The sequence below is a fragment of the Xenopus tropicalis genome, chromosome 9, assembly GCF_000004195.4.
Source record: "Xenopus tropicalis strain Nigerian chromosome 9, UCB_Xtro_10.0, whole genome shotgun sequence".
NCBI classification, from domain to species: Eukaryota; Metazoa; Chordata; class Amphibia; order Anura; family Pipidae; genus Xenopus; species Xenopus tropicalis.
Genome location: NC_030685.2, coordinates 1,629,174 through 1,654,120, shown reverse-complemented (window position 1 = coordinate 1,654,120; position 24,947 = coordinate 1,629,174). Strand labels below are relative to the sequence as shown.

The 24,947-nt window shown below is 45.0% G+C and overlaps 1 protein-coding gene across 2 annotated transcripts; it reads left to right on the top strand.

Moving 5' to 3' along the window:
• Nucleotides 1-5,911: 5,911 nt before the first annotated feature.
• Nucleotides 5,912-23,992, top strand: LOC100496188. 2 transcript variants are annotated; one of them, XM_031892854.1, is made up of 10 exons: nt 5,912-6,008; nt 6,269-6,481; nt 7,906-8,235; nt 8,426-8,725; nt 10,568-10,852; nt 11,742-11,855; nt 13,869-14,237; nt 15,631-15,936; nt 16,989-17,339; nt 23,553-23,992. In XM_031892854.1, the coding sequence occupies exons 2-10, from the start codon at nt 6,412-6,414 to the stop codon at nt 23,984-23,986; spliced, it is 2,559 nt and encodes an 852-aa protein (XP_031748714.1). In that variant the 5' UTR covers nt 5,912-6,008; nt 6,269-6,411; the 3' UTR covers nt 23,987-23,992. The 2 variants fall into 2 exon arrangements, with proteins under 2 accessions (XP_031748714.1, XP_031748713.1); XM_031892853.1 differs by having other exon boundaries at nt 5,920-6,481.
• The last annotated feature ends 955 nt before the right edge of the window (nt 23,993-24,947 follow it).

Here is a 24,947-nt window from a genome sequence, read left to right as displayed (position 1 = left end):
TAAATAAGAAAGAAATCCGGGGGTTTCACTTATTTATATTTTTTCTTTTCTAACTCTGTATATCAAAATAATTGGAACCAGAGTTGGGACAGACGGGGAACACTGAGGGGCCCAGGAACACTGAGGGGCCCAGGAACACAGAGGGGCCCAGGAGCACTGAGGGGCCCAGGAACACTGAGGGGCCCAGGAACACTGAGGGGCCCAGGAACACTGAGGGGCCCAGGAACACTGAGGGGCCCAGGAACACAGAGGGGCCCAGGAACACAGAGGGGCCCAGGAAGACTGAGGGGCCCAGGAACACTGAGGGGCCCAGGAACACTAAGGGGCCCAGGAACACAGAGGGGCCCAGGAACACAGAGGGGCCCAGGAAGACTGAGGGGCCCAGGAACACTGAGGGGCCCAGGAACACTGAGGGGCCCAGGAGCACTGAGGGGCCCAGGAACACTGAGGGGCCCAGGAACACTGAGGGGCCCAGGAACACTGAGGGGCCCAGGAGCACTGAGGGGCCCAGGAACACTGAGGGGCCCAGGAACACTGAGGGGCCCAGGAACACTGAGGGGCCCAGGAACACTGAGGGGCCCAGGAACACAGAGGGGCCCAGGAACACTGAGGGGCCCAGGAACACTGAGGGGCCCAGGAACACTGAGGGGCCCAGGAACACTGAGGGGCCCAGGAACACTGAGGGGCCCAGGAACACAGAGGGGCCCAGGAACACAGAGGGGCCCAGGAAGACTGAGGGGCCCAGGAACACTGAGGGGCCCAGGAACACAGAGGGGCCCAGGAAGACTGAGGGGCCCAGGAACACTGAGGGGCCCAGGAACACTGAGGGGCCCAGGAACACAGAGGGGCCCAGGAACACAGAGGGGCCCAGGAACACTGAGGGGCCCAGGAACACTGAGGGGCCCAGGAACACAGAGGGGCCCAGGAAGACTGAGGGGCCCAGGAACACTGAGGGGCCCAGGAGCACAGAGGGGCCCAGGAACACAGAGGGGCCCCGTTGGGAGAAATCAAGTTGGAAGAGAGTAACAATGAATGGAAACGATCAATATAAAGAATAACATTGGATATGATACAATGTAACACTGTTGGTTTCACTGGGAACAGCAGGGGGCGCCATAACATTTCTATTCACTGAGCAGCATTGCTTATCTAACATCCCTAACAGCCCCCCAACCACTAGGGGGCCCCGAGAGAGACATTGCTACTGGGTCATATGGGCAAGTAGGCGCTACTTCTGGGCACTATGTGCCCCCGGGCTGTGAGAGCTCAGAGCAATGCAGCGACTGCACACACAGAGAGATAGATAGATAGACAGACAGAGAGACAGACAGATAGATAGATCGATATATAGACAGACAGACAGATACACAGACAGACAGACAGACAGATAGATAGATGATAGATAGACAGACAGATACATAGATAGATAGATAGATAGATAGATAGACAGACAGACAGACAGACAGACAGACAGACAGACAGACAGACAGATAGATAGATAGATAGATAGATAGATAGATAGATAGATAGATAGATAGATAGATAAATAGATAGATAGACAGACAGATACACACACAGACAGACAGATAGATAGACAGATATATTACATTAACATTTATTTATAAAGCGCCAACATACCCCGCAGCGCTGTACAATATGTGGGTTCCATACATTGGACATACAGAGTAACATATAAAGCAATCAGTAACCGATACAGGAGGGGAAGGGAGCCCTGCCCCAAAGAGCTTACACTCTACAAGGAGTAACATATAAAGCAATCAGTAACCGATACAGGAGGGGAAGGGAGCCCTGCCCAAAAGAGCTTACACTCTACAAGGAGTAACATATAAAGCAATCAGTAACCGATAGAGGAGGGGAAGGGAGCCCTGCCCCAAAGAGCTTACAATCTACAAGGAGTAACATATAAAGCAATCAGTAACCGATACAGGAGGGGAAGGGAGCCCTGCCCCAAAGAGCTTACAATCTACAAGGAGTAACATATAAAGCAATCAGTAACCGATACAGGAGGGGAAGGGAGCCCTGCCCAAAAGAGCTTACACTCTACAAGGAGTAACATATAAAGCAATCAGTAACTGATACAGGAGGGGAAGGGAGCCCTGCCCCAAAGAGCTTACAATCTACAAGGAGTAACATATAAAGCAATCAGTAACTGATACAGGAGGGGAAGGGAGCCCTGCCCAAAAGAGCTTACACTCTACAAGGAGTAACATATAAAGCAATCAGTAACCGATACAAGAGGGGAAGGGAGCCCTGCCCAAAAGAGCTTACAATCTACAAGTAAATAGACAGACAGACAGACAGACAGATAGATAGATAGATAGATAGACAGACAGACAGATAGATAGACAGACAGACAGACAAATAGACAGATGATAGATAGATAGATAGATAGATAGATAGATAGATAGATAGATAGATAGATAGATAGACAGATAGATAGATAAATAGACAGATAGATAGATAAATAGACAGACAGACAGATGATAGATAGATAGATACATAGATAGATAGATAGACAGACAAATAAACAGATAGATAGATAGATAGATAGATAGATGATTGATAGATAGATAGATAGACAGACAGATAAATAGACAGATAGATAGATAAATAGACAGACAGATAGATAGACAGATAGATAAATAGATAGATAGATAGATAAATAGACAGAGTCAGGGCCCCGCCCAGCAGAGACCCCTCTGTGCAGCAATGGACGTCGGTCACTTTCACTTTCCGGGAAATCTCCGGCTGCCAGGAATCAGCAGAAGGGGGGAGGGGGGGGGGTTTGGGGCCGACGCTGCATTTCCCCCCCCCCCCGTCTCTGTTCCTCTGATTATGAGCCCCCCCCCCTTATGTTAAAGGGCCACTGCCCCACAAATACAGTGGGTTCCTTGTGTAAGTGGTGGCTTTATATTAACCCTTTCCTTGCTGGCTGCCAACTTGAACAGATTATAGATTGTAAGCTCTACGGGACAGGGACCTCCATCCTCCTGTGTTTTTTATTCTTATTGCAACTGTATCTTTTATTTATTTGTGTTTATTGTTATACTTTGTATTTATCTATTATCTTATTAACCCCCTGTTTGTATTAATGTATTCTACTGTACAGCGCTGCGTACATAAGTAGCACTTTATAAATAAACACATACATACATACATACATGTATTTTAAAATACACATAAAGCAAATTACAGACTAATTGGCCTCATTTACTGCCCCGGCACAGACACAAGTGCACAATTACCCCAGCGCCCAATTGCCCCAGCGCCAGTGCAGCCGCTGCATCTGTCTATGTGAATGAGGCCAAAGGGATTCCTTTATTCCTGTAACAGAGCGGCTGTAAGGGAGAGGCTACCCCTGCGCATTGCTGCCCCCCCCGCCCCCACACACAGGGACTGATAGGAAGGGGGGTTTAGCAGTTTATTTGGTCCTATTGCAGTTGTGGCCCCTCATCTCCTCCTCCCCATGTACTTACACCGTTATACAGCGCTCTGATTGGCTACAGGCTGGACCAATATCAATATTCTGCTGCCCTCTAGAGTGGTGGATGAGATGTGCAGGGGCAATTGGTAAAAGTTGACATGGACGGGCGCAAAAATTTGCAGCAGAAAAATTTGCCTCGCAAACAAAACAAAAGCCGCGCACAGCAAAAAAAATGTTGAGCATCAAAAAAACTGTGCGTCCGTCATTTTCCGCGTTTAGCATTTCTCACTGAAGCAAAACAGGGCAGATTCGCTCATCACTCGTCATGGGGACTAATTGCCCCGTGCGTTTTTACCCTTAGGGCAATGGGAACGGGTCCCACTGGGTCTCAGAGTTAAGTGCAATTAGAGGTTTCCTGTGCCTTTAAGCCCTGCCCCCCCCATGTAATATCAGCGATTTATGAACCTTCCTTATCTGCGCTTATATAACTTATATAATAAATAACTTGCTCTCATAGTCACATGACATAGTCACATGGGTCAGCCTCTCTTTATCGCTACAAAACACCCCCAGCCCTTCCTCAGTTCCTTATCTGGTGAGGGTTGGGGCAAATAAGTAAGATGCCATTTATGGTGCTGAAGAGATTGGGGGTTGGTACATGGGGGTAATTACTGGAGGTTTTTACAGGTTTGGGACCTTTAATGCCCCCCCTATTGCTTTAGCAATATTAACTGAAGCCGCACCCTTATCTAGAAATACACTGGGATCCTGTTCTGTCTGCACCCAGCGGTACTGATTGGACTGATTGAAATTCAGTCATTAGCTGTACTGAGACTAATTAGACAGTCTATAATAACTATAACAAGGGAACCTGCTCTGTCCTGGAACTGGGGAGAGAGGGGCAAAACATTCATTCTGGGGGGCACTAAAACTGCTGAATCCCCCCTAAATGGGAAACATGGGAGAGGCCCAAATGGAGCAGGAATTTCCCTGTATCTTCTATAAACATTTCCTGCTGTTACCAAGGGCAGAAATAAAGGGGTATCAATGGTTATTGCCCTGTGAACTACAAGAAGCGACTTCTGCTACCAGTGTGGGGCGGGCAGGTTAGTGGGGCAGCACCATATGTACATATGCCCCCGGGGTAATGTTTTATTGCCCCTTTGTACCAGTAAGTCAGGTCCCATTGGCCATAGAATGAGATGCAGAAGGCTGATTAAAGGCGCCATATGTGTATCATATACGGACAGGACAGGCACATACACACATACACACATACACACATACACACATACACACATACACACATACACACATACACACATACACACATACACACATACACACATACACACATACACACATACACACATACACACATACACACATACACACATACACACATACATACATACATACATACACACATACACACATACACACATACACACATACACACATACACACATACACACATACATACATACATACATGTCAAACGAGCCCATCTTTCCCCTTGGAGTGGACAGTATTGGGCTGATCCAATCATTTGCCCCCAGGAAAAGGATCAGATCAAAATTGCCACTATGTGGGCAGTTGGGACCCAATGGGAAAATCAAACCTGCCCAATTGCTACCAGATATTCCTGAACATCTATAGAGAACTAGGGGGATAAAAACATCCATATCCCTATAGATTACACTGAGGGGGTCCGGGGGGCTGGGCACAGAGACACAGGTGCATCATGGATACAGGTATTATTATTATTAACATTTATTTATAAAGCGCCAACATATTCCGCAGCGCTGTACAATAAGTCACAGAAACCTGCGCTGCCCTATTACCATACAGATACACTGTGTAGTAACCAATACTGAGCTGCTAACCCAATGATGCATGCTGGGAGTATTAGATATATATATAATATAACCTTTCCCAGGCATGAGTAACGAGGTGCCATTATACAGCCAGGGGGCCTGGCAGGAGAGGGGTTAAACCCTGGGGAAGGGCGGCCCCTCTAGGCAAGTTGGCCCGTGGGCAGAATGGCAAGTGGTTCTATAACGGAGTCTGTTGTTCTGGCCGACCCAATATTCCCAGCCCTGAGAATGGGATCAGGGGGTCAGAAAGCAGCCAACTGGGGTGGGACTCAATGGGGGGATGGGGGGGCAGTAAAGTAGAAGCCGTGTGAGTGCAGAACAGCCCCTGCCCTGAGCCTAATACCCAGGGTGCCAGCCACTAGGGTGCCAGGGGGTAGTCACTGGCCCGACTGGCGCTACAGCAATGCACATACGGCTCCCAATCTCTTACAGTAACAATACAGGCATGTCTGGGGATCTGTGAGTGACAGGGCAGAATGCAAGCTGATTGGCTGGGGCATGGCATGAGGCCACATGCTGACCAATGGCATATGTAGGGTAGCCAGCGTTGGGTGGGGGGGCCCTGCAATTCAGTAACACACAGGGAATCCCTGCTTGATACATCCCTATACTGCCCTGAGCGTACGGACTGCTCCCACAGGCAAGGGGGGCCCTGCCCATAAGGCTTGCAATCTAAAAGGAGAAAGGTTGTTGGACTAATTACTTGTTTTCCCTTTTATTTAATTGGTTGTGAGTGCAGACAAACACCTCTCACTTACAACCCCTTTGAATGAGTGTGAGTGAGCACTCGACTGAGAGGGAACCTTGGCAGTTCCAGTGTAAACTCCTCTCTCTATGAGATGTGTGAGTGACAGATGTGAGTGTGGGTGACGTGTGCATATAATTGGGGCTGTGCCCCAGGAGCAGCATTTGTGACTGAGTGAGAAGCAGAGAAGCAGCGAGACAGAGCGAGAAGCAGAGAAGCAGCAAAAATGAGTGAGAATCAGTGAGATAGAGAGACAGACAGACAGACAGACAGACAGAGAGAGACAGACAGAGAGAGACAGATAGACAGATAGAGAGAATGATGAGAGGAGTCTGCGCCTGAACATGGAAGATTCAGTAACTGGGAAAGTGCTGGGATTTCTCTTATCCCTCCTCCTCCTGCAGCACAGGCACTGTAAGTACTACTCTCCCCTCTCTAATGGTTTGGGGGTCTCTCTCTCCTCTCTGACTTGTGTCAGTCACTTGGTGTTTGTTACCCTGTCCCTGGCTCCGTTACACCCCCATTCCCCACTGTAACCCCCCCAGTTTAACTAACGAATCCCCAGAATTCACCGGCACCACATGGGGAAGCACCAAGGCAACAGCTCATACTCATTAACCCTTTCCCTGACATTTTGTAGACAAGTTCATCCAATATAAACCTGGGGTCTTACTGTGCAGTTTCAGAGCCCTCATTTCCATTGCATTTCTCAGCTCTCACTCTGTATTACTATCGGTAAATAGCAGCGCACTTGCCCTTTATCCCGGCAACATATTTTCATGAGGAATCACATGTCACGAGACCACGGGGAAAGTCTGTATCAGTCATGTGACTGTATCTGTACCTGGAAAAGTGGCCAATGTGGCTTGTCTAATGTGTAGCAAGGTCCTGTTTTATGACAGTTTTTGTGTCCCCTTGAGGAGAGTTGGGGTTGGGTTTAGGGTTGGGGTTAGGGTTGGGGATGGGGTTGGGTTTAGGGTTGGGGTTAGGGTTGGGGTTGAGGATGGGGTTAGGGTTGGACTGTATTAGGGTTGGGGTTAGGGTTGGGTTTAGGGTTGGGGTTAGGGTTGGGGATGGGGTTGGGTTTAGGGTTGGGGTTAGGGTTGGGGTTGAGGATGGGGTTAGGGTTGGACTGTATTAGGGTTGGGGTTGGGGTTAGGGTTGGGGATGGGGTTTGGGATGGGGTTGGGTTTGGACTGTATTAGGGTTAGGGTTGGGGTTGGGATTAGGGTTGGGGTTAGGGTTGGGGTTGGGGTTAGTGCTAGGGTTGGGGTTAGGGTTGGGGTTGGGGTTAGTGTTAGGGTTGGGGTTAGGGTTGAGGTTGGGGTTGAGGTTGGGGTTTGGGTTGAGGTTGGGGTTAGGGTTGAGGTTGGGGTTAGGGTTGGGGTTGAGGTTGAGGTTGGGGTTGGGGTTGAGGTTGAGGTTGGGGTTAGGGTTGGACTGTATTAGGGTTAGGGTTGGGGTTAGGGTTGGGGTTAGGGTTAAGGATTGGACAGGGTTGGGGTTAGTGTTAGGGTTGGACTGTATTAGGGTTGGGGTTAGTGTTAGGGTTGGGGTTGCACTTTAAGAATTAGTGTTGGGCATCCAGGGTTATAGGGAAAGGCAAAAACTTTGGTACCAAAGGGAGGGGCAAGTGTGTGTTGGGGGTCTTTGTGAGTGTTGGGGTTAGGGTTGGGGTTGGACTGTATTAGGGTTAGGGTTAGTGTTAGGGTTGGGGTTAGATACACAGCAGCACGTGGGTCTCTATATGGGGCAGGGGGTGGATAAGGGGCAGGGACCCCTATATGTAACTCATGGGTTTGTTTGTACATTGATCTAAAGGTTTTTTCGTTCTTTAGGTTCAGCCCTAGAGGTGACAGTCCCCCCCGATCAGTCCTCCCCGATGGGAAGAGACGCCCTGCTCCCCTGCACGTTCCGAGTGGACAACCCCCCCATGAACCCCAAGTTCCTTGCCATTTTGTGGCATTTTGGGGACAAGGAGGTTCTGAGATACGACAACAAGGGGAAGGTTTCCAGCCCCCGGGTTTCCATAGATGAGAGAGCTCTGCTGGAAGGCAACGCCTCGCTGTCTCTCTCCAACGTGACTGTCTCGGATGGGGGAACCTACAGGTGCTCAGTCATTTACAGCCCAGAGACCCAAAAGAAGGAGATCCGGCTGCGCATTCATGGTAGGAACCGGGGACGTTCCTATATCCCAATTCCTAGTGACTTACAATGTAACAAAGGTGCTGGGTGGGGGGACTAGGGGCCCCCCAGGGTATTCTGCTCACAGACACCTCTCACCTTGTTTCTTTCTCTCCATATTTCTTTTGCTTCCTCATTCCTCTACAAACTCTGTATCTGTGCCCTTGTCCCTAGCGCTGCCTGAGGTTGTGGTTGCTAAGAGAACTCTCGTTAGGAACCAGGGAACTGCCCTACGGTGCTCAGTGACTGATTTCTACCCACAACGCATCACTGTCACTTGGCTCAGGAACGGGAAGGTGTTGCCCAACTCAGCCCTGGGCCCCCTGCAGCAGAATGCAGATGGTACCTTCCGACTCAACAGCACCCTGACTCTCACCCCCTCTGACACCGAGGATACCCCAGAGATTGCTTGTCTGGTGCAACATGAATCCCTCCCCACCCCCAGGCGGGATAGTTTCAGGGTGCAGTATGGAGGTGAGTGCACTTTATATTATTATTATTATTATTGTTATTATTGTTATTGTGTAGGGACTCATGTGGTCACTTTGGTTTTCTCTCTCATTCTGGATCAATAAAGGCCCCTTCCTTTGCCCCCAATGTATCACTCATTCCCCCTCTCTTGGTAGGGAATCCCATAACCTGACTGCCCTTACAGTAAGGAACCCCTTCCTATGCTGATGGTGAGATCTCCTTCCCTCCCCACCCCCAATGTATCACTCATTCCCCCTCTCTGGGTAGGGAATCCCATAACCGAACTGCCCTTACAGTAAGGAACCCCTTCCTATGCTGATGGTGAGATCCCCTTTCCTCCCCACCCCCAATGTATCACTCATTCCCCCTCTCTTGGTAGGGAATCCCATAACCTGACTGCCCTTACAGTAAGGAACCCCTTCCTATGCTGATGGTGAGATCCCCTTTCCTCCCCACCCCCAATGTATCACTCATTCCCCCTCTCTTGGTAGGGAATCCCATAACTGACTGCCCTTACAGTAAGGAACCCCTTCCTATGCTGATGGTGAGATCTCCTTTCCTCCCCACCCCCAATGTATCACTCATTCCCCCTCTCTGGGTAGGAAACCTCATAACCTGATTGCCCTTACAGTAAGGAACCCCTTCCTATGCTGATGGTGAGATCCCCTTTCCTCCCCACCCCCAATGTATCACTCATTCCCCCTCTCTTGGTAGGGAACCCCATAACCTGACTGCCCTTACAGTAAGGAACCCCTTCCTATGCTAATGGTGAGATCTCCTTTCCTCCCCCCCACCCCCAATGAATCACTCATTCCCCCTCTCTGGGTAGGGAATCCCATAACCTGACTGCCCTTACAGTAAGGAACCCCTTCCTATGCTGATGGTGAGATCCCCTTTCCTCCCCACCCCCAATGAATCACTCATTCCCCCTCTCTGGGTAGGGAATCCCATAACCTGACTGCCCTTACAGTAAGGAACCCCTTCCTATGCTGATGGTGAGATCCCCTTTCCTCCCCACCCCCAATGTATCACTCATTCCCCCTCTCTTGGTAGGGAATCCCATAACCTGACTGCCCTTACAGTAAGGAACCCCTTCCTATGCTGATGGTGAGATCCCCTTTCCTCCCCACCCCCAATGTATCACTCATTCCCCCTCTCTTGGTAGGGAATCCCATAACCTGACTGCCATTACAGTGAAGAGCCCCTTTCTGTGCCGATGGTGAGATCTTTGAAATAAAGTATAGGATCTATTATCAGATCCAGTTCCCAGATACAAGATCCCACTGATGCACTCACTATATGACCGTAGAACTTTCCTACTCACGTGTGACAGGGAAGCGCCCGCTGATCTCATCAGATCTCTGATTTCCGCATTTTTATATTAAAATCATAAAGTTTGATAAGAACTTGGATCGTTTCCCTTTGGAACCTGAAGAACAACAAGTAAATGTTATAAAGGTTTATAAAGAGAAATATGAACAAGTTTTATTCTATTATAGGTTTAAAATGCTGCAGTAATATTGAGTATTACCCCCCCCCCCCGTGGGACAGGACTGTGTATATTATGGGCTGTGCCGGTGCAATAAAACTTACTGTAAATATCAGAATCCTTGTGCCAAACGTTCTGCCTTCATCGGCTCATCGACTCTTTGCTCAATGAAACTTCCCAATGAAGAATATTACACAGTGAAATCCCAGTTTCCTTATATTTTGAGTTTATGACATTATTACATTACTTGCAGCAGAACTACAGGGACTGATATTGTGGGTCGGAACCAGTGTAGAACACAGTAACCAATAAAAGTACCATTATATATTTCCAACAAAGTAATTGTGTCTCCCCAGTGCCCCCGTCAGTGCAAGTTTATTCGGCCAAGATCAATGGGCGCCCGGAGCAGGTACTGGTGTGTGAAGCCAGTCAGTTCCAACCAGAACCAGTGCGGATACAGTGGCTCCTGAATGGGAAAATCCCTGAAGATCTGAAGAAAAGCAGAGATGGGGGGTTCAAAACAGGTTCCTATTACGTGATAAACCCAACGGGTGGGATCCAAGTGGGAAACATCTCCTGCGCGGTGGAACATGAGACTCTGCTGCTTCCCATCACTGAGACTCTACAGCTGAGCCCAGAGGGTGAGTGGCCCCCAAACCCCATATACTGGCCCCTAACTGTATCACTGTACAGCAATGTATCCGCCTTGTGCCCCCCCAACCAGTATCCACGTCTGGTTCTGATTATGTTGGTTTATTTTGTTTAAATCCACCGCTACAAAGGCCTAAACCTAGAAAAGTGCTTCTGATTTTCAGAAGAAAAACAGAGAGAAAGAAATGGTAGTTCTACACTAGAGGAGACATTATTGCAGGGTGGCAGAACATTCACAGGATTCCCATGGGAACTGTAGCTCTCGGGCCTGTAGGGCTAAATCAGTCCTATTTTGCGGATGTGCAGTTGGTCATATGAAACTGCAGTGTAACATTCGGCCTCATCTGGAACTTCTTTCATGAGAATAAAATCCCCATTTTGTGTAACAGCTCAGTTTGTCTCACTTCCACTTTCCCTTCCCTGAGTCATGTGAGGGGGTCAGTGACCCTTTGTGCCATTGGCCGGAATAAACAGTGTGTGACTGCTGATCCGTGGGGATTGTTAGATTATGAGGTCAGTGTCAGTCTGTTTGTGTTACAGTTTGTGTTCCGGGAAAGAGGGGTTAGGGGGAGTCCAGGGCTCCATTATGGAGGCATCAACTGAGATTGTGAGCAGTTACATTCCCAACTCTTCCATCAGGATCCCAGTTCTTATTCTATTCCTCCATATAACCCCCATACTCACAGTGTACCCCTAATGTAAGTCTGTGCATTATCCCCCCATACCCAATAACCAGCCGCCATATTGGATTCAGGCCAACCCTACAGGGAAGTACAGTTCCTATTCTATCCCTCAGGGCTCTGATTCTGGGTATAACCTCCATACTCACAGTGTATCCCATATTGTGAGTAACTCTGTTCCTTTCTGATTCTCTTTCAGACACTGAGGCTAAATATTCTGCAGGGAACATTGCGGCAGCCATATTTCTCACCATGCTGCTGATGGGGGCCGGGATCACTGCGGGGCTCTGGTTTCTCATTTACAAGAGGAAATGTAAGTAACTGAACATTCTGTGGGTAAAGGAGAGCAAAAAAAACCAATTATTATTGTAATTATAAATTGTATATTATTATAATTTACTATTATTTTTAAAATATATTTCCACAAAGAGAAATAAGGGTATTTCCCAATTAAGAAATTACCAATCAGTAATTAAAACTTTTCCCAACTTACAGTATAATATCATATTGTAGGGAAAAAAGTGGAAAAAAATTTCCTGAATTTAATATAATGAGGCGAATAAATTGCCTGCCAAAGTGTCTCATCATTAGAATAATTACTCGTTTGCCCCTGATCATTATGGACAAAGATAAATCTCTAAATCCTTCAAAATAGTAAATAAATGTAGAGATTACTATAGAGGAAATGTCATATACAAAAACCTAAAGAGAAATAAAACTGGGAGTCTGGGCGTAACGAGTGGGAAAGTCTCCCTTTTGGGCTAAAATGTTTAATGCACTGATGTTTCATGGGAGAAATGGACTTCTGGGAAGTTCTCTAATTTAAAAATGATTCTCAAAGAAGGGAAAGTAATATTTCTACCTAATTCTTCTAGACTAATATCATCATTAAATCAAGACATTAAAATCCTTTTGGCAGATTTTCAGTTATGTTTCCTTCAGTAATAACAACAAATCCGAATGGTTTTACTGGTAATAGATCTAGAATTAAAGATATTCTGCCATTACAGCAGGTAATTCCCCTCGTTCTATTGTCAGTATAGAAGCTTTGATTCCATTGGGCCATTTACTCTGTCGCCTGAATGCCTTTGGCTCAACTGTCAGATATTTATACTCAAATTCTCTGTTTGTTAAGTTATTTTTTTTATTTTATTACACATAAGGGAACAGAGAGGGGTGTCCTCTTTCTCCATTATTATTGAATTTATAAAGATTTCAAGGTATTGTTATTAATACACTTCATATAGAAACACAAGCTGATACTTTGCAATTTATAATACAAAAACAAATAGCTTCCTGGAAAACATTGTTAAATAATTCCAAATTCATTCTTATCATGTTAGACAAGCAAAATAAACTTCATGTGTATATCTGTATAAATGATATCAATCTTGTTTCCTTCAGTCTTGGAATTCACAATCACGACAAGCAGGCAGGCGCCATTTTGTGGGTGCTGTTATTAAGGCAATGTTTGTATCGCCCCAAAATTTTGTGTATGTGCCAGAATGTAATTAAACACATTATTCAGTGAGAAACACAACCATTTATTGGCTCAGAATTAAATACAAAATTCAAAATTCAAAAAACAAAACATACTATACCAAATGGAAAGGTGCATCCCATGCTACATGGCACCCTCTCTCCTTCCTTATGTGCCAGAATGGACAACATGATGCCCATGCCCAGGCTACACAATTATAGAGCATGAGGAGGGAGGGGGAATGAGAGGTGGGCAGTGACATCTAGGAAGTGCAGAATGGAAAGTGACTGCCCCAACTGTATGCCTAAGGCATAGACGTGGGGCAGCCAAGATAAGATTGACAACTTTTTAAATACCTGTAGAACAGGTATTCATGCTTTACAAAAAACATTGGATTTTTATATTTCATTTTGAAAGGACCTTTATTATACAGCTTTTAATGTCTGGGTGACAGGTCCCCTATAAATTGATTAAATATTTCAGCAGCTTCTGAGGCTACAAAGTGAATGTGGATAAAACAGAAATCATCAACGGTTTTGATTCTTCATCTAAATTCTCTTTTTAAAAAAAGTAACTGGAAAATCCAAAAGTAGAAATATCTAGATGTAATTATTCCATTAGATCCCAGTAAATTATAATCCCTGGACATGTCTCCTGCTATTAGTATTACTTTTTTTTTTACATTTTTCCAGATTTAAATAAGCCCTATAGTTTAATCTAATATGCTTGATATATGTTAATGTTCTCCAGAACCTACCAAAACCCAAGATTATCCCATGTCTGGGTGCCCATATAACCCCCCCGGGGTACAGTAGGGCAATGACTGATACTGATCCGTCTCGTTAGATTTCCAGAGGTTCCGGGTGAGTCACATACACAGGAGCCAGACGGTGGAAGGGAAGAAGGTGACTCTGTACTGTGTGGCCTCTGACTGCCCTAAGGGCCCCCGGGTGATATGGTCAGTGCAGGGGCATGATGGGAAGAAGACGGAGGTAGCAGAGGATGAGGCCCAGGCAGAAGGAGAAGGGAAGATGTTGCTGGGCCAGGAATTCACTGTAAGAACAGACAGAACAGGGACAGACGGGAGACACAATGTCACCTCCTCCCTCAGCTTCACCCCCGATGTATCAGCGCACAAGGATATGGTCGTGTTCTGCAAGTTTGTCTGTGATGGAAAAGCCAAAGAGGAACAACTACACTGTTCCTTCATCTCAGGTAAGAAATACTCACATCCTAAACAATTATTTTGTGGAATTCTCTCCCAGAGTAGCTGTATTGGCAATAGCTAGTTTGAAAGATTTGCACCTTATAAAACACATATAGCTAAAGATTGGTCCAAAGACTGCTGTGTTGGAGTCATGAAGGCCATACATGGCAGTATCTCCTATAGCCAAATAGCCAATTTCAGGACAATCCATTAAAATTATTGAATTGTTGAAGTAAATGGTGAACTAATGATCACAAGGATTTATGGGCAGCCCACTAATATTGTGCTGGGATCCAATCCAACAGCTTTAATAATGTTGGTTGTGGAAAGAACCCCATTTATTCAAGAATAAAGTTCTAAACCAAATCCTTGCTACAATATCAGCAGGAACATAAAAGGCCAAAGTTGAAATCTTGCAGGAAAATCAGAAAATCAAATTGCGCACTTGTACAGAAATTCCCACTGAATTATTTTTACACAGTCATTTTTAAAGTGTTATATTTTTTAGATGATTGTTAAACAACCTTACTGGGTAAGGCCTTCTTCTACAGCTTCTTTTGAAAGCAAAACTGAAAATGTGTCTTTATTTTATTCCCTTCACTTTTCCTCCTGGTGCCGATCTCTCCATCTCGTGGCTTTTTATAAACTGTAGGGAGTATTTAAAAATGTCAAACTAAAAATGTCTTGATTTTACTGACAACATTTTTCCTTAGTTAAATTCAAGCATGAAATTCTCATAGAGGATAAGGCAAAATAACTCAGTAGAAACCTATTTTCCCCCCACACTTACAGCACTTTACAATTGGTAAATGGTTTCCGCCAGAGCTGGTGAAAATGCTTGTGTAAAAAATTCATGATGCACTTTGAAAAATGCTTAAGTAATCAGAGTACAAATGTTTAACTCGAAAAAAAATCACCAGTTTGTTTGGAGTATTTTGATTGATTTCCACCATCTGGCTGGGCCACCTGGGCATGACTGGCACCAAAGGAAAGCAGTTTTGTGATACAATCAAGTCAGTCCAAATAAAATATTCCATCCGCCAGTGACACCTCACTTGTGAGAGGACATGCAGATAATGCTAAGGTTGGCTTAGTATTATATTAAATGATATATTCACATATTGTAACCCTAGGGACAGACTTGTTATTGTTTCCTCAACAAATATTACAGTATATACTGAGGGAAATCCTGTGCCAACCATAGCTGGGTACAACACATGTCCCCACTATCCATTATTTTGGGAAATAAAGTGAGAAGAATGATAATTTAATGGACACAGTGGCACAAATGACTGTTAGACCTTAAATATAAATCAGTAGGAACCTTCCGCCATGTCTTGGGAATAGAGAGATGTGGCCCATGATCCTGTATCTGACACATATTTCTATGCTATTTCCCAGCAAAGCCCAAGGACTATATAAAGCTTTCCCTGAGTGACTCCGGAGAGGTTCTGAGCCGCCTGACCCTGCAGGAGTTTTACCCCAGAGGGATCCAGATCAGATGGAGCTGTGGAGTTGGTCACTACCAGGAACTGGAATCCATCAATGAAAGATTTACTCCCAATTCTAACTATACTTACAATACTGAGAGTGAGTGTAAGATCCTGGGGCAACTCTTCACAGACCCAGGATTCAAAGTGCGAGTGACCTGGAACCAGCAATCCAGCACTGGGCAGGGGTCCCGGGAGTTCTCTGCCAGAGATCCAGGTAACAAGACTTCCCTTCATGTTGCACGTTGTGTTTCACTCTTGCCAAATATATTTTGCTATTTATTTCAAAGGAACGTTTTTTTAAATCAAAGTGGGTCTGTCATGCATCCAAAATTTGTGAAGAGTGATAATGTATTATTTACTTTTATTTACATTCAAAGAACTCAGTTTTATCACAGATCTGAATGTTGTTCTGTCATCACATAACTGAACACAAGCTATATATATATATATAATGAGTTGAATTTAGCACACTAGTCTAATGTAGTTTTATAGAAATAACTACAAAGTGCATCTTTACTCAGAAGCCTTTACTCAAGGCTTTTCAGTTTCCATAACTGGCAGCCCGTGTAAGGGGCCAAAAATTGCCATTCTGGTCAATAGGATCTGCAGGCCAAATGATGGGGAGCAGTCAGGCAATTGGGAGAGGTGTCCAAATGAGTGAATCTATCCACATACACCAACTTTATTTATGCTTCATGTTCTAAGACAATTCCTGCCATAAAGCAGAGGACTGCTGTTGCTCGCCAAGAGGAAATAGAAAAGTACCTAGAAGGAGATTCCTCCGTGCCATAATACAAAGTGACACTTTTTCAAAACAAACAGGAATTTGGTACAAGTGAGATGATATCTCTTATCAACATCCTCCCTCTCCCCCAACACTTCCAGTCTCTTCTGTGTTCTCCCCCCTGTGACTGAATTGGAGATAGACCTGAGGTTTCCTCACTCTCACTACCTGCCCGCTCCATCCCATTCATTCCCAACTTCTCCCCAATCCCACTCCTTGTTTAATTAAAGCCTTAACTCATCTATTTACTCTTCCCCTCTCATCTGGAATCTCTGCCTCCCAATTAAATCATGTAAATATAAAAGTCTGTTATGAAAAACCATCTATACCCAACCTGATACCACATAACATCAGATACTGAATGTTTAGATGTCGCTAGAGGTTTTTTGTACCCTGATGGGCAGAAATACTGGTAAATATGTGTTTTTTTATACATTACAGATATTAGCATTAGGCTTATCCGTTTCCCTGTATTTTTGCAGAATTCCCCTGGTGCCCATGGATGGAAGAAATAATAAAACCTGCATTAAAACACAACTCAGAGGGCAGATTCCAGTGTGAGATCCGGGGGTATTTCCCTAAAGCTCTGGAGGTGAAATGGCTGAGGAGAGAAGCCGGGGGGCAGGAATTATTCTCTGTGTCTCCCAGTGAGAAATACAAGATCCCAGAGATGGAGCAGAAGAAAGAAGCTGATGGGACCTTCTCCTGCACAGCCGCCCTCATTGTCTCTGTGTCGGGCAAAAGTGACAATGGAGCAGAATTTATCTGCCGGGTGGGACACCCCAGTCTGGGGGAACCCCTAGATAGAAGCACCGGGGCCCTCAGTGTGACAGGTGAGTGTTAAAGTTAGTGAAGACAAGAGACATGGCTGCTTTATATCTATGCTGATGAGCCAATAATGATCTGGCAATGATATGGTGGGCAGATTCAAGGTACTCCTGCCAAAGCCCAATCTGGGTCATCAGAATCTTGTTACTCTATTTACTATACAGTGTATCAATGCTGTTCATATAAGGCACTTGTGCCCAAATATACCTTTAGTACTACTTATTGGTACTTATAGGTAGTGCCAATGTGCCCACCGAGCCTGTTCTGTGTGCAAATGCACATTGTCCCACCAGAAGGGAAGAGATCTGTAAGTGTTGGCTGCTGCATCACAGGCAAGTTAGTCATGGTTTGGCCATTGTGTGCAATTACAGTAAATGCAACTGGAAAGGCTGATGCTGGCATTCTGGGGGGAAATGCTGCATGGAGGGGGAAATTTTCTCAGTGTGAGTGTGATAAAAACCCCTGGGTCCTGGATCCTACACTTGTGTTTTACTTACCCTTCACTATCCCACCTTGGGGGAGGACAAAACTGCTTTTGCTAACTTGTAGCACAAATAGACGAAGGGCCACACATAGTGATGAGCGAATCTGTTCCGTTTCGCTTCGCCGAAAAATTCGCGAATCTTTGAAAAGATCCTCGAAACGGCGAAAAATTCGCGAAACGGCGAAAATGTCGTGCGACAAAAAAAAATTGTCGCCCGCGGCTATTATTTTGTCGCGCGGCTATTGTTTCGCCGCCCGCGGCTATTGTTTTGTCGCACGCTATTATTTTGTCGCCCGCGGCTATTATTTTGTCGCACGGCTATTGTTTCGTCGCCCGCGGCTATTGTTTTGTCGCCCGCGGCTATTGTTTCGTCGCCCGCGGCTCTTGTTTCGTCGCCCGCGGCTCTTGTTTCGTCGCGCGGCCCTTGTTTCGTCGCGCGGCTCTTGTTTCGTCGCCCGCGGCTATTATTTTGTTGCGCGCTATTGTTTCGTCGCCCGCGGCTATTATTTTGTCGCCCGCGACTATTCTTTTTTGACGCCGGCGACAATTTTTGGACGTGCGGCGAATTTTTCCGCGGCGAAATTTTTCATCCGTTTCGCGAAACAATCCGCCAATGGAGAAACGCGGAAATTCGCCGCGAATCCATGCCTGGCGAAACTTTTCGCCCATCACTAGCCACACATATAAATGCTGTTAACAAAACATTTATTCAGATTCCAGCAGGTCACATATATCCAATAGTACTGTCCCGGTCAGCATTCGGTTTCACTGGGCAACACAGACAGGCTTACACCCTAATAAAATAACGTTCCCCAACCTCAGACGGATCATTCTCACCCTTTTCACTCCGACTAGCCTTCCTTCACTCCAGCTGGGAGCTCACTCCCCACCTTTCCACTAGACAGTCCAGCATTCCCCCAATGCCCCTCTGCCCTTCTCCAAACAGGAATTTTCTGGTGACGTCCTTTGCCAAAGGCCTTTCCTGCTAGTCCTAAGACTGACACTTCATCCCTTACTGTGGCAGAGCCAAGACTCCTAAGCCATCTAACTCCTTGTTGGGGTGTGGGCTGCCCATACTAAACAATCTGCCTGCCTGAAACACCTAGTGCTTCTCACTGTAACACCCTCTCTGTCTATCCTGCTGATCTGCCATAAAAAAGCCCATACTGTGTGTGGTCCCCTGCTTATATACTTTCTGCCCTCTGTGCCCCCCTAGTGGCTGGAGGCTTTAATACACCTATTTTATCCAAACTTGCAAAACCCTGCCACCTAGTGGCTAAACTGAACAAGACATTCTACAATAAATAAAACCTGTGCTGGGGAATTAGCAATCACTCTACAAACTATCTCTGGACCTGACACTGAGTGCTCTAGTCTGAATGATAAACCTCATTCTCAGGGTCCCTGTTTCCCTGGCTTTTACTGAGGTGTTGATTTACCTTAGGGTTCTAAGCTTCTTTTCTTGGCCTTTCAAAACAACAACCATGGGCGTCCGCAAAAATTTTTCCAAGGGGGGGCAAGTAAGCTAGCATCATCCTGCAACAGACAAATATATATATATATATATATATATATATATATATATATATATATATATATATATATATATATAAATATATATATATTTTTTTTTTGCAGGATGATACTAGGGGAGGCTAAAGATGGCCCATACACAGACTGACCTACAGCTAATGTGGCACTTAGTGGATTCGCTGCTGGCGTAAAAAGTTAACCTCCCAACTACCTCTTGCCGTTCCCACTGACTCCCAGGGATACTGTACAAAAGTGCGGGGGGTGCTTTTTTTTTACCCTAAAATGTTTAGTATGTAAAAGTATTCATACGTGCACTTCTGTTAGGGGATCTGCAAACATTTGTGTTTGTGATCAGTTAGCTTAAAGGGGTAGTTCGCATTCGAATTCACTTTTATTTTTAATGGTTTTTCAGTTATTTAGCTTTTTGTTCAGCAGCTCTCCATTTGGTATTTCAGCAGCTATCTGGTTGCTAGGGTCTTATTTACCCTAGCAACCAGGTAGTGGTTTAAACAAGAGATGGGAATATGAATAGTTAAGGGGCCTACAAAACCAGCACATTATATACAGTGAGAAGCAGTGGGTACTGATGGCAGATATTCAGGCCCTGGCACTATAACACTGGCACTGATACACAACATTGGCCCCACTGTAACTTACTATAAATGAACAAAACAATGACAAAAAAAAAAAAATAGTAAGTGCAAAAAACAACAACACATATATAAACACACAAAGAGCTTTTTCAGAGGGAAAGAGTTAACTTACCCTCCATGTGTTAGGGTAGGGGATAGATTATAAATTATTATAGATGTCAGGTCAGGCAAAAAACAATTTAATGTCAGCTAGTGATTCTTTAGAACTGTATAGTACCTGTGTATAGTACCTGTGTATAGTACCTGTGTATAGTGCCTGGGTATAGTGCCTGTGTATAGTGCCTGTGTATAGTACCTGTGTATAGTACCTGTGTATAGTACCTGTGTATAGTGCCTGTGTATAGTACCTGGGTATAGTGCCTGTGTATAGTGCCTGTGTATAGTGCCTGTGTATAGTGCCTGTGTATAGTGCCTGGGTATAGTGCCTGTGTATAGTACCTGTGTATAGTGCCTGGAGTATAGTTGCCTGTGTATAGTACCTGTATGTATAGTGCCTGGTATAGTGCCTGGGTATAGTGCCTTTGTATAGTACCTGTGTATAGTACCTGGGTATAGTGCCTGTGTATAGTGCCTGGGTATAGTGCCTTTGTATAGTACCTGTGTATAGTGCCTGTGTATAGTGCCTGTGTATAGTACCTGGGTATAGTACCTGGGTATAGTACCTGGGTATAGTACCTGTGTATAGTGCCTGTGTATAGTACCTGGGTATAGTACCTGGGTATAGTACCTGGGTATAGTACCTGGGTATAGTACCTGGGTATAGTGCCTGTGTATAGTGCCTGGGTATAGTACCTGGGTATAGTACCTGGGTATAGTACCTGGGTATAGTGCCTGGGTATAGTGCCTGTGTATAGTACCTGGTATAGTACCTGGGTATAGTACCTGGGTATAGTACCTGGGTATAGTGCCTGTGTATAGTGCCTGTGTATAGTACCTGGGTATAGTACCTGGGTATAGTACCTGTGTATAGTGCCTGTGTATAGTACCTGTGTATAGTACCTGGGTATAGTACCTGGGTATAGTACCTGGGTATAGTACCTGGGTATAGTGCCTGTGTATAGTGCCTGTGTATAGTACCTGTGTATAGTACCTGGGTATAGTGCCTGTGTATAGTGCCTGTGTATAGTGCCTGGGTATAGTGCCTGTGTATAGTGCCTGTGTATAGTACCTGGGTATAGTGCCTGTGTATAGTGCCTGTGTATAGTGCCTGTGTATAGTGCCTGTGTATAGTGCCTGTGTATAGTACCTGTGTATAGTACCTGGGTATAGTACCTGGGTATAGTACCTGTGTATAGTACCTGTGTATAGTACCTGGGTATAGTACCTGTGTATAGTACCTGGGTATAGTGCCTGGGTATAGTGCCTGTGTATAGTGCCTGTGTATAGTACCTGGGTATAGTGCCTGTGTATAGTACCTGGGTATAGTGCCTGGGTATAGTGCCTGGGTATAGTGCCTGGGTATAGTACCTGGGTATAGTGCCTGTGTATAGTGCCTGGGTATAGTGCCTGTGTATAGTGCCTGGGTATAGTGCCTGGGTATAGTACCTGGGTATAGTGCCTGTGTATAGTGTCTGGGTATAGTGCCTGGGTATAGTACCTGGGTATAGTACCTGGGTATAGTGCCTGGGTATAGTGCCTGTGTATAGTACCTGGGTATAGTACCTGGGTATAGTACCTGTGTATAGTACCTGGGTATAGTACCTGGGTATAGTGCCTGTGTATAGTGCCTGTGTATAGTGCCTGTGTATAGTGCCTGTGTATAGTACCTGGGTATAGTACCTGTGTATAGTGCCTGGGTATAGTGCCTGTGGGATGAAAACTGCAGCAATAGTTGAGAGTTGGTTCTTAGGTAAAGTTACAGCTGCAGATTCTTCTTTTCAGTCTTCAGTTCTGTACTGCTTCCAGTTTGCAAAATCTCCCGATCCCTGTGTGTATCTGTGCTCTGATTGGTCAATTTTACTGTCTGTCAAGGAAGCTGTGCTCTGATTGGAGAATCCACAAGAAGAAAGATCCAATCGGAGCACAGCAAAACGGGCTTGAGGGGACAGTGCAGAAACGGAGTAAGGTTTTTTGTTTTTTTTTGTTTTTTTTGCTACTTTTCCAGGGGGGGGCAAGTGCCCCCTCTTGCCCCCTTCTGTGGAAGCCCATGACAACAACCCTCCTGATAAGGGGGAAAACTCCAGTTTTATAGACTAGGGAAATAGGAAATATCGATAACTCATCTGAGCCAATGGGTTACACCTCTCACCCACAGGGCAGACCATCTGCAACTCAGACCAAACCTATTTGCTGATAGAGACAGGGGACCCCTGGCCCTGTAGGGTGCAGCCATAATAAAAGCTTTAAGTGGAGAAATGACTTGATATTACATTGACTGCTCTCAATTTTTACTTAACCGTACCATGGAAGTGCCTTAAACCCACACCCCAAATCCCCAGAAACAGGCTGGGCAGGAAGCACAGTAAGATGCACCTGGAATTAAATCCACTGGGGCCTCCGGGAAGGAAACTTCATACAACCTTAGAATTCAGATAACAGTATAGTAAATCTGATCTGTATGGCACAGGAATGGATCCCAGGGAGCTGAGTTGGTTACGGAGATGCTGCCCAATCTCCTCATTTACTGTAAGTATACTGAGGGTAACTTACCTGCCTGAGTAACAGCCCTACCAGCTCCCTCTGTTTGTTTGCACATTTTCACAGAAAAATAGACCCACATGGCAGAATTCTAAAGACTGGATACACATTGGAGAGGCTCATTTATCAACATTCTCATTTTAGTGGTTTTTCTCTAAAACCACAAATGCCAAGTAATTTATTAAACGAGTCGAATAGAAAAAGCACAAATTAAATATACATGAAAAGAATCCTCATAACAAAGCAATTGCTCAGTTCAGTCCCCGGCAATATGTCCCTTCCCCAAGAGCTCTTTTAAGTACCCCAGGTAGCTCTACCAGACCCAAAGTACCTCTCCCTTTGGATTGGCAGTTGGGATACTCAAGAAACACCTGCCCTCACACAGGGGCCACACAAGGATGGCAATAGGCACCCACTGGCAGCTGAACAGGACGCAGAACACTCTCTCTATGTGGCTGGAGCTCAAAGCTGCCCCAAGCTGAACACCCACAGCCTCTTCTGGTTATTAGATCTCCTTTACTCTCCATGCTGCACTCTCACTGTCTCTGCTGCACTCTCATTCCCTGGATTTTTAAGTTCATTTAATAAATCACACATTTGTCGTGGATTAGAGAAAATAGGAAAACTTGTGTTTTTTGTGCTAAAAATTACACAATTTGGGGAAAACCAACAAAATCCAAATGTTAGTAAATGGACCCCCTGCACATCTGTGGCACCTTGACTGGTTGGAGGTGCCGTGATTAGAATTTTTTTAACAATCTCTTTTTTATTGCAAAAAAGGTTAATTAAATTAGATTTAAAAGTTGCTCTTGCAACTGACCATAACTTATGATAGGTTGGCTTCTTGCCGGCCACATTATATCATTTTCCATAGGCGCCTACTGTATGTCTCATATCTCTCTCATTCCCAGGGGTCCCAGTTGTGAGGAGCTGCACCCAGAGGGGTAAATACATCATCATGGAAATAGATCAGTTCTACCCACAGGACATTGGGGTTACCTGGCAGAGAGCTGAGAAGGAGCCAAAGGATTATAAGCCGATCCCTGATGTACAGAATAAACTATATCAGAACAGTGACGGCACCTACAGACTCACCAGTATCTGTGAGGGAATGGGACTGATGGATCGGATGAATCCAAATGATTTCTATTTCACTGCTCGGGTGCAACACGAGGCCCTGAACCCCCCAATCCAGAAGGAATTCCTACGGAAGGAAGGTAACCCCCAAACCGCTGTGCTTTCCCCTATACACATGTGGGGTTACTTGGGATTTCTGCCATTTACACAAATATCTGTACACAGCACGTACCTATATTTTTTGCATTTTTACCTCTATTTAGACTAGCACAACTGGCACAATTATTATTGCATTATTACATAAGTATTATATACATTATTATTATTATATCATTATTTATTATTATTATATCATTATTTTTTTTAAAAAAACAGAAAACAGCAGAAACACATTGGCACTTATATATGCATAGAGGCAGATTTACCAAAGTTTGTATTTATTCCACAATTTGTCTTTTTTTTGCGCTAAAGATCCAATTTTTTTGTTTAAAAAAAAATGCAAATTTTTGCCATTTATTATGCATCAAAACCATGTAAAATCAAAATGTAAAAAAAATAAATACCCTATGTTAAAGCTTGGGAGGTTCTGTGAGTGTCAGTAAGAGCTGCCCTACACAGTGTTTGGGGCCCTTTTACTTAATTGGATTTAATTGGGGGGAGCAATTTTTTATGCATCTTGGCGCCTGTTGGGTTTTTTTGTTTTTGCATTTTTTAATAAATAAGGAAACATTCAGGCTTTTGTAAGTTTGAAAAAACCTAAAATTACATAAATCTAAATGTTGCTAAACCTGCCCCATAGGGGGGATATATGGACGCTGGAGCCTTCGGGCACTAAACCCTGTGACAGTTCCCAGACTCTCGGTTTCTTCATTCCAACACTGCGCTTTGTGCTGATCGGGGGGGGGGGTTCCCTAATAAAAACATTTAAAACCTCAGCAGGTTTAGGTGCTGATCTTTTTATTGTTTTGCCGGGAGAAACCCCCCGATCTTCACAGTCTGGTGTTGGAATGAAGAAGCCCCAGAACATCTCTCAGAACCGGCACCCAGTGGGCCCAAACCCAGAGCAAAGATCCAGCACTTTGTACCCAGAGGGGCAGATTATATTCCCCATAACCAGCAGTTTATCCAGCAACTGGGGGGGCAAATAGGGGGCAATTGCCAGCTCTTCTACCGACATCAGTGTATTAGTGTGGGATATGCAGAAATATAAATACTGTTATTCCTTTCTC

Bases quoted from the DNA above. Each gene is read 5' to 3' on its own strand.
- LOC100496188 (XM_031892854.1), top strand. From the start codon at position 6,412: ATGGAAGATTCAGTAACTGGGAAAGTGCTGGGATTTCTCTTATCCCTC. The intron at 8,236-8,425 runs GTAGGAACCGGG...CCTTGTCCCTAG, and splicing joins GATCCGGCTGCGCATTCATG to CGCTGCCTGAGGTTGTGGTT. The intron at 17,340-23,552 runs GTGAGTGTTAAA...TCTCATTCCCAG, and splicing joins CGGGGCCCTCAGTGTGACAG to GGGTCCCAGTTGTGAGGAGC.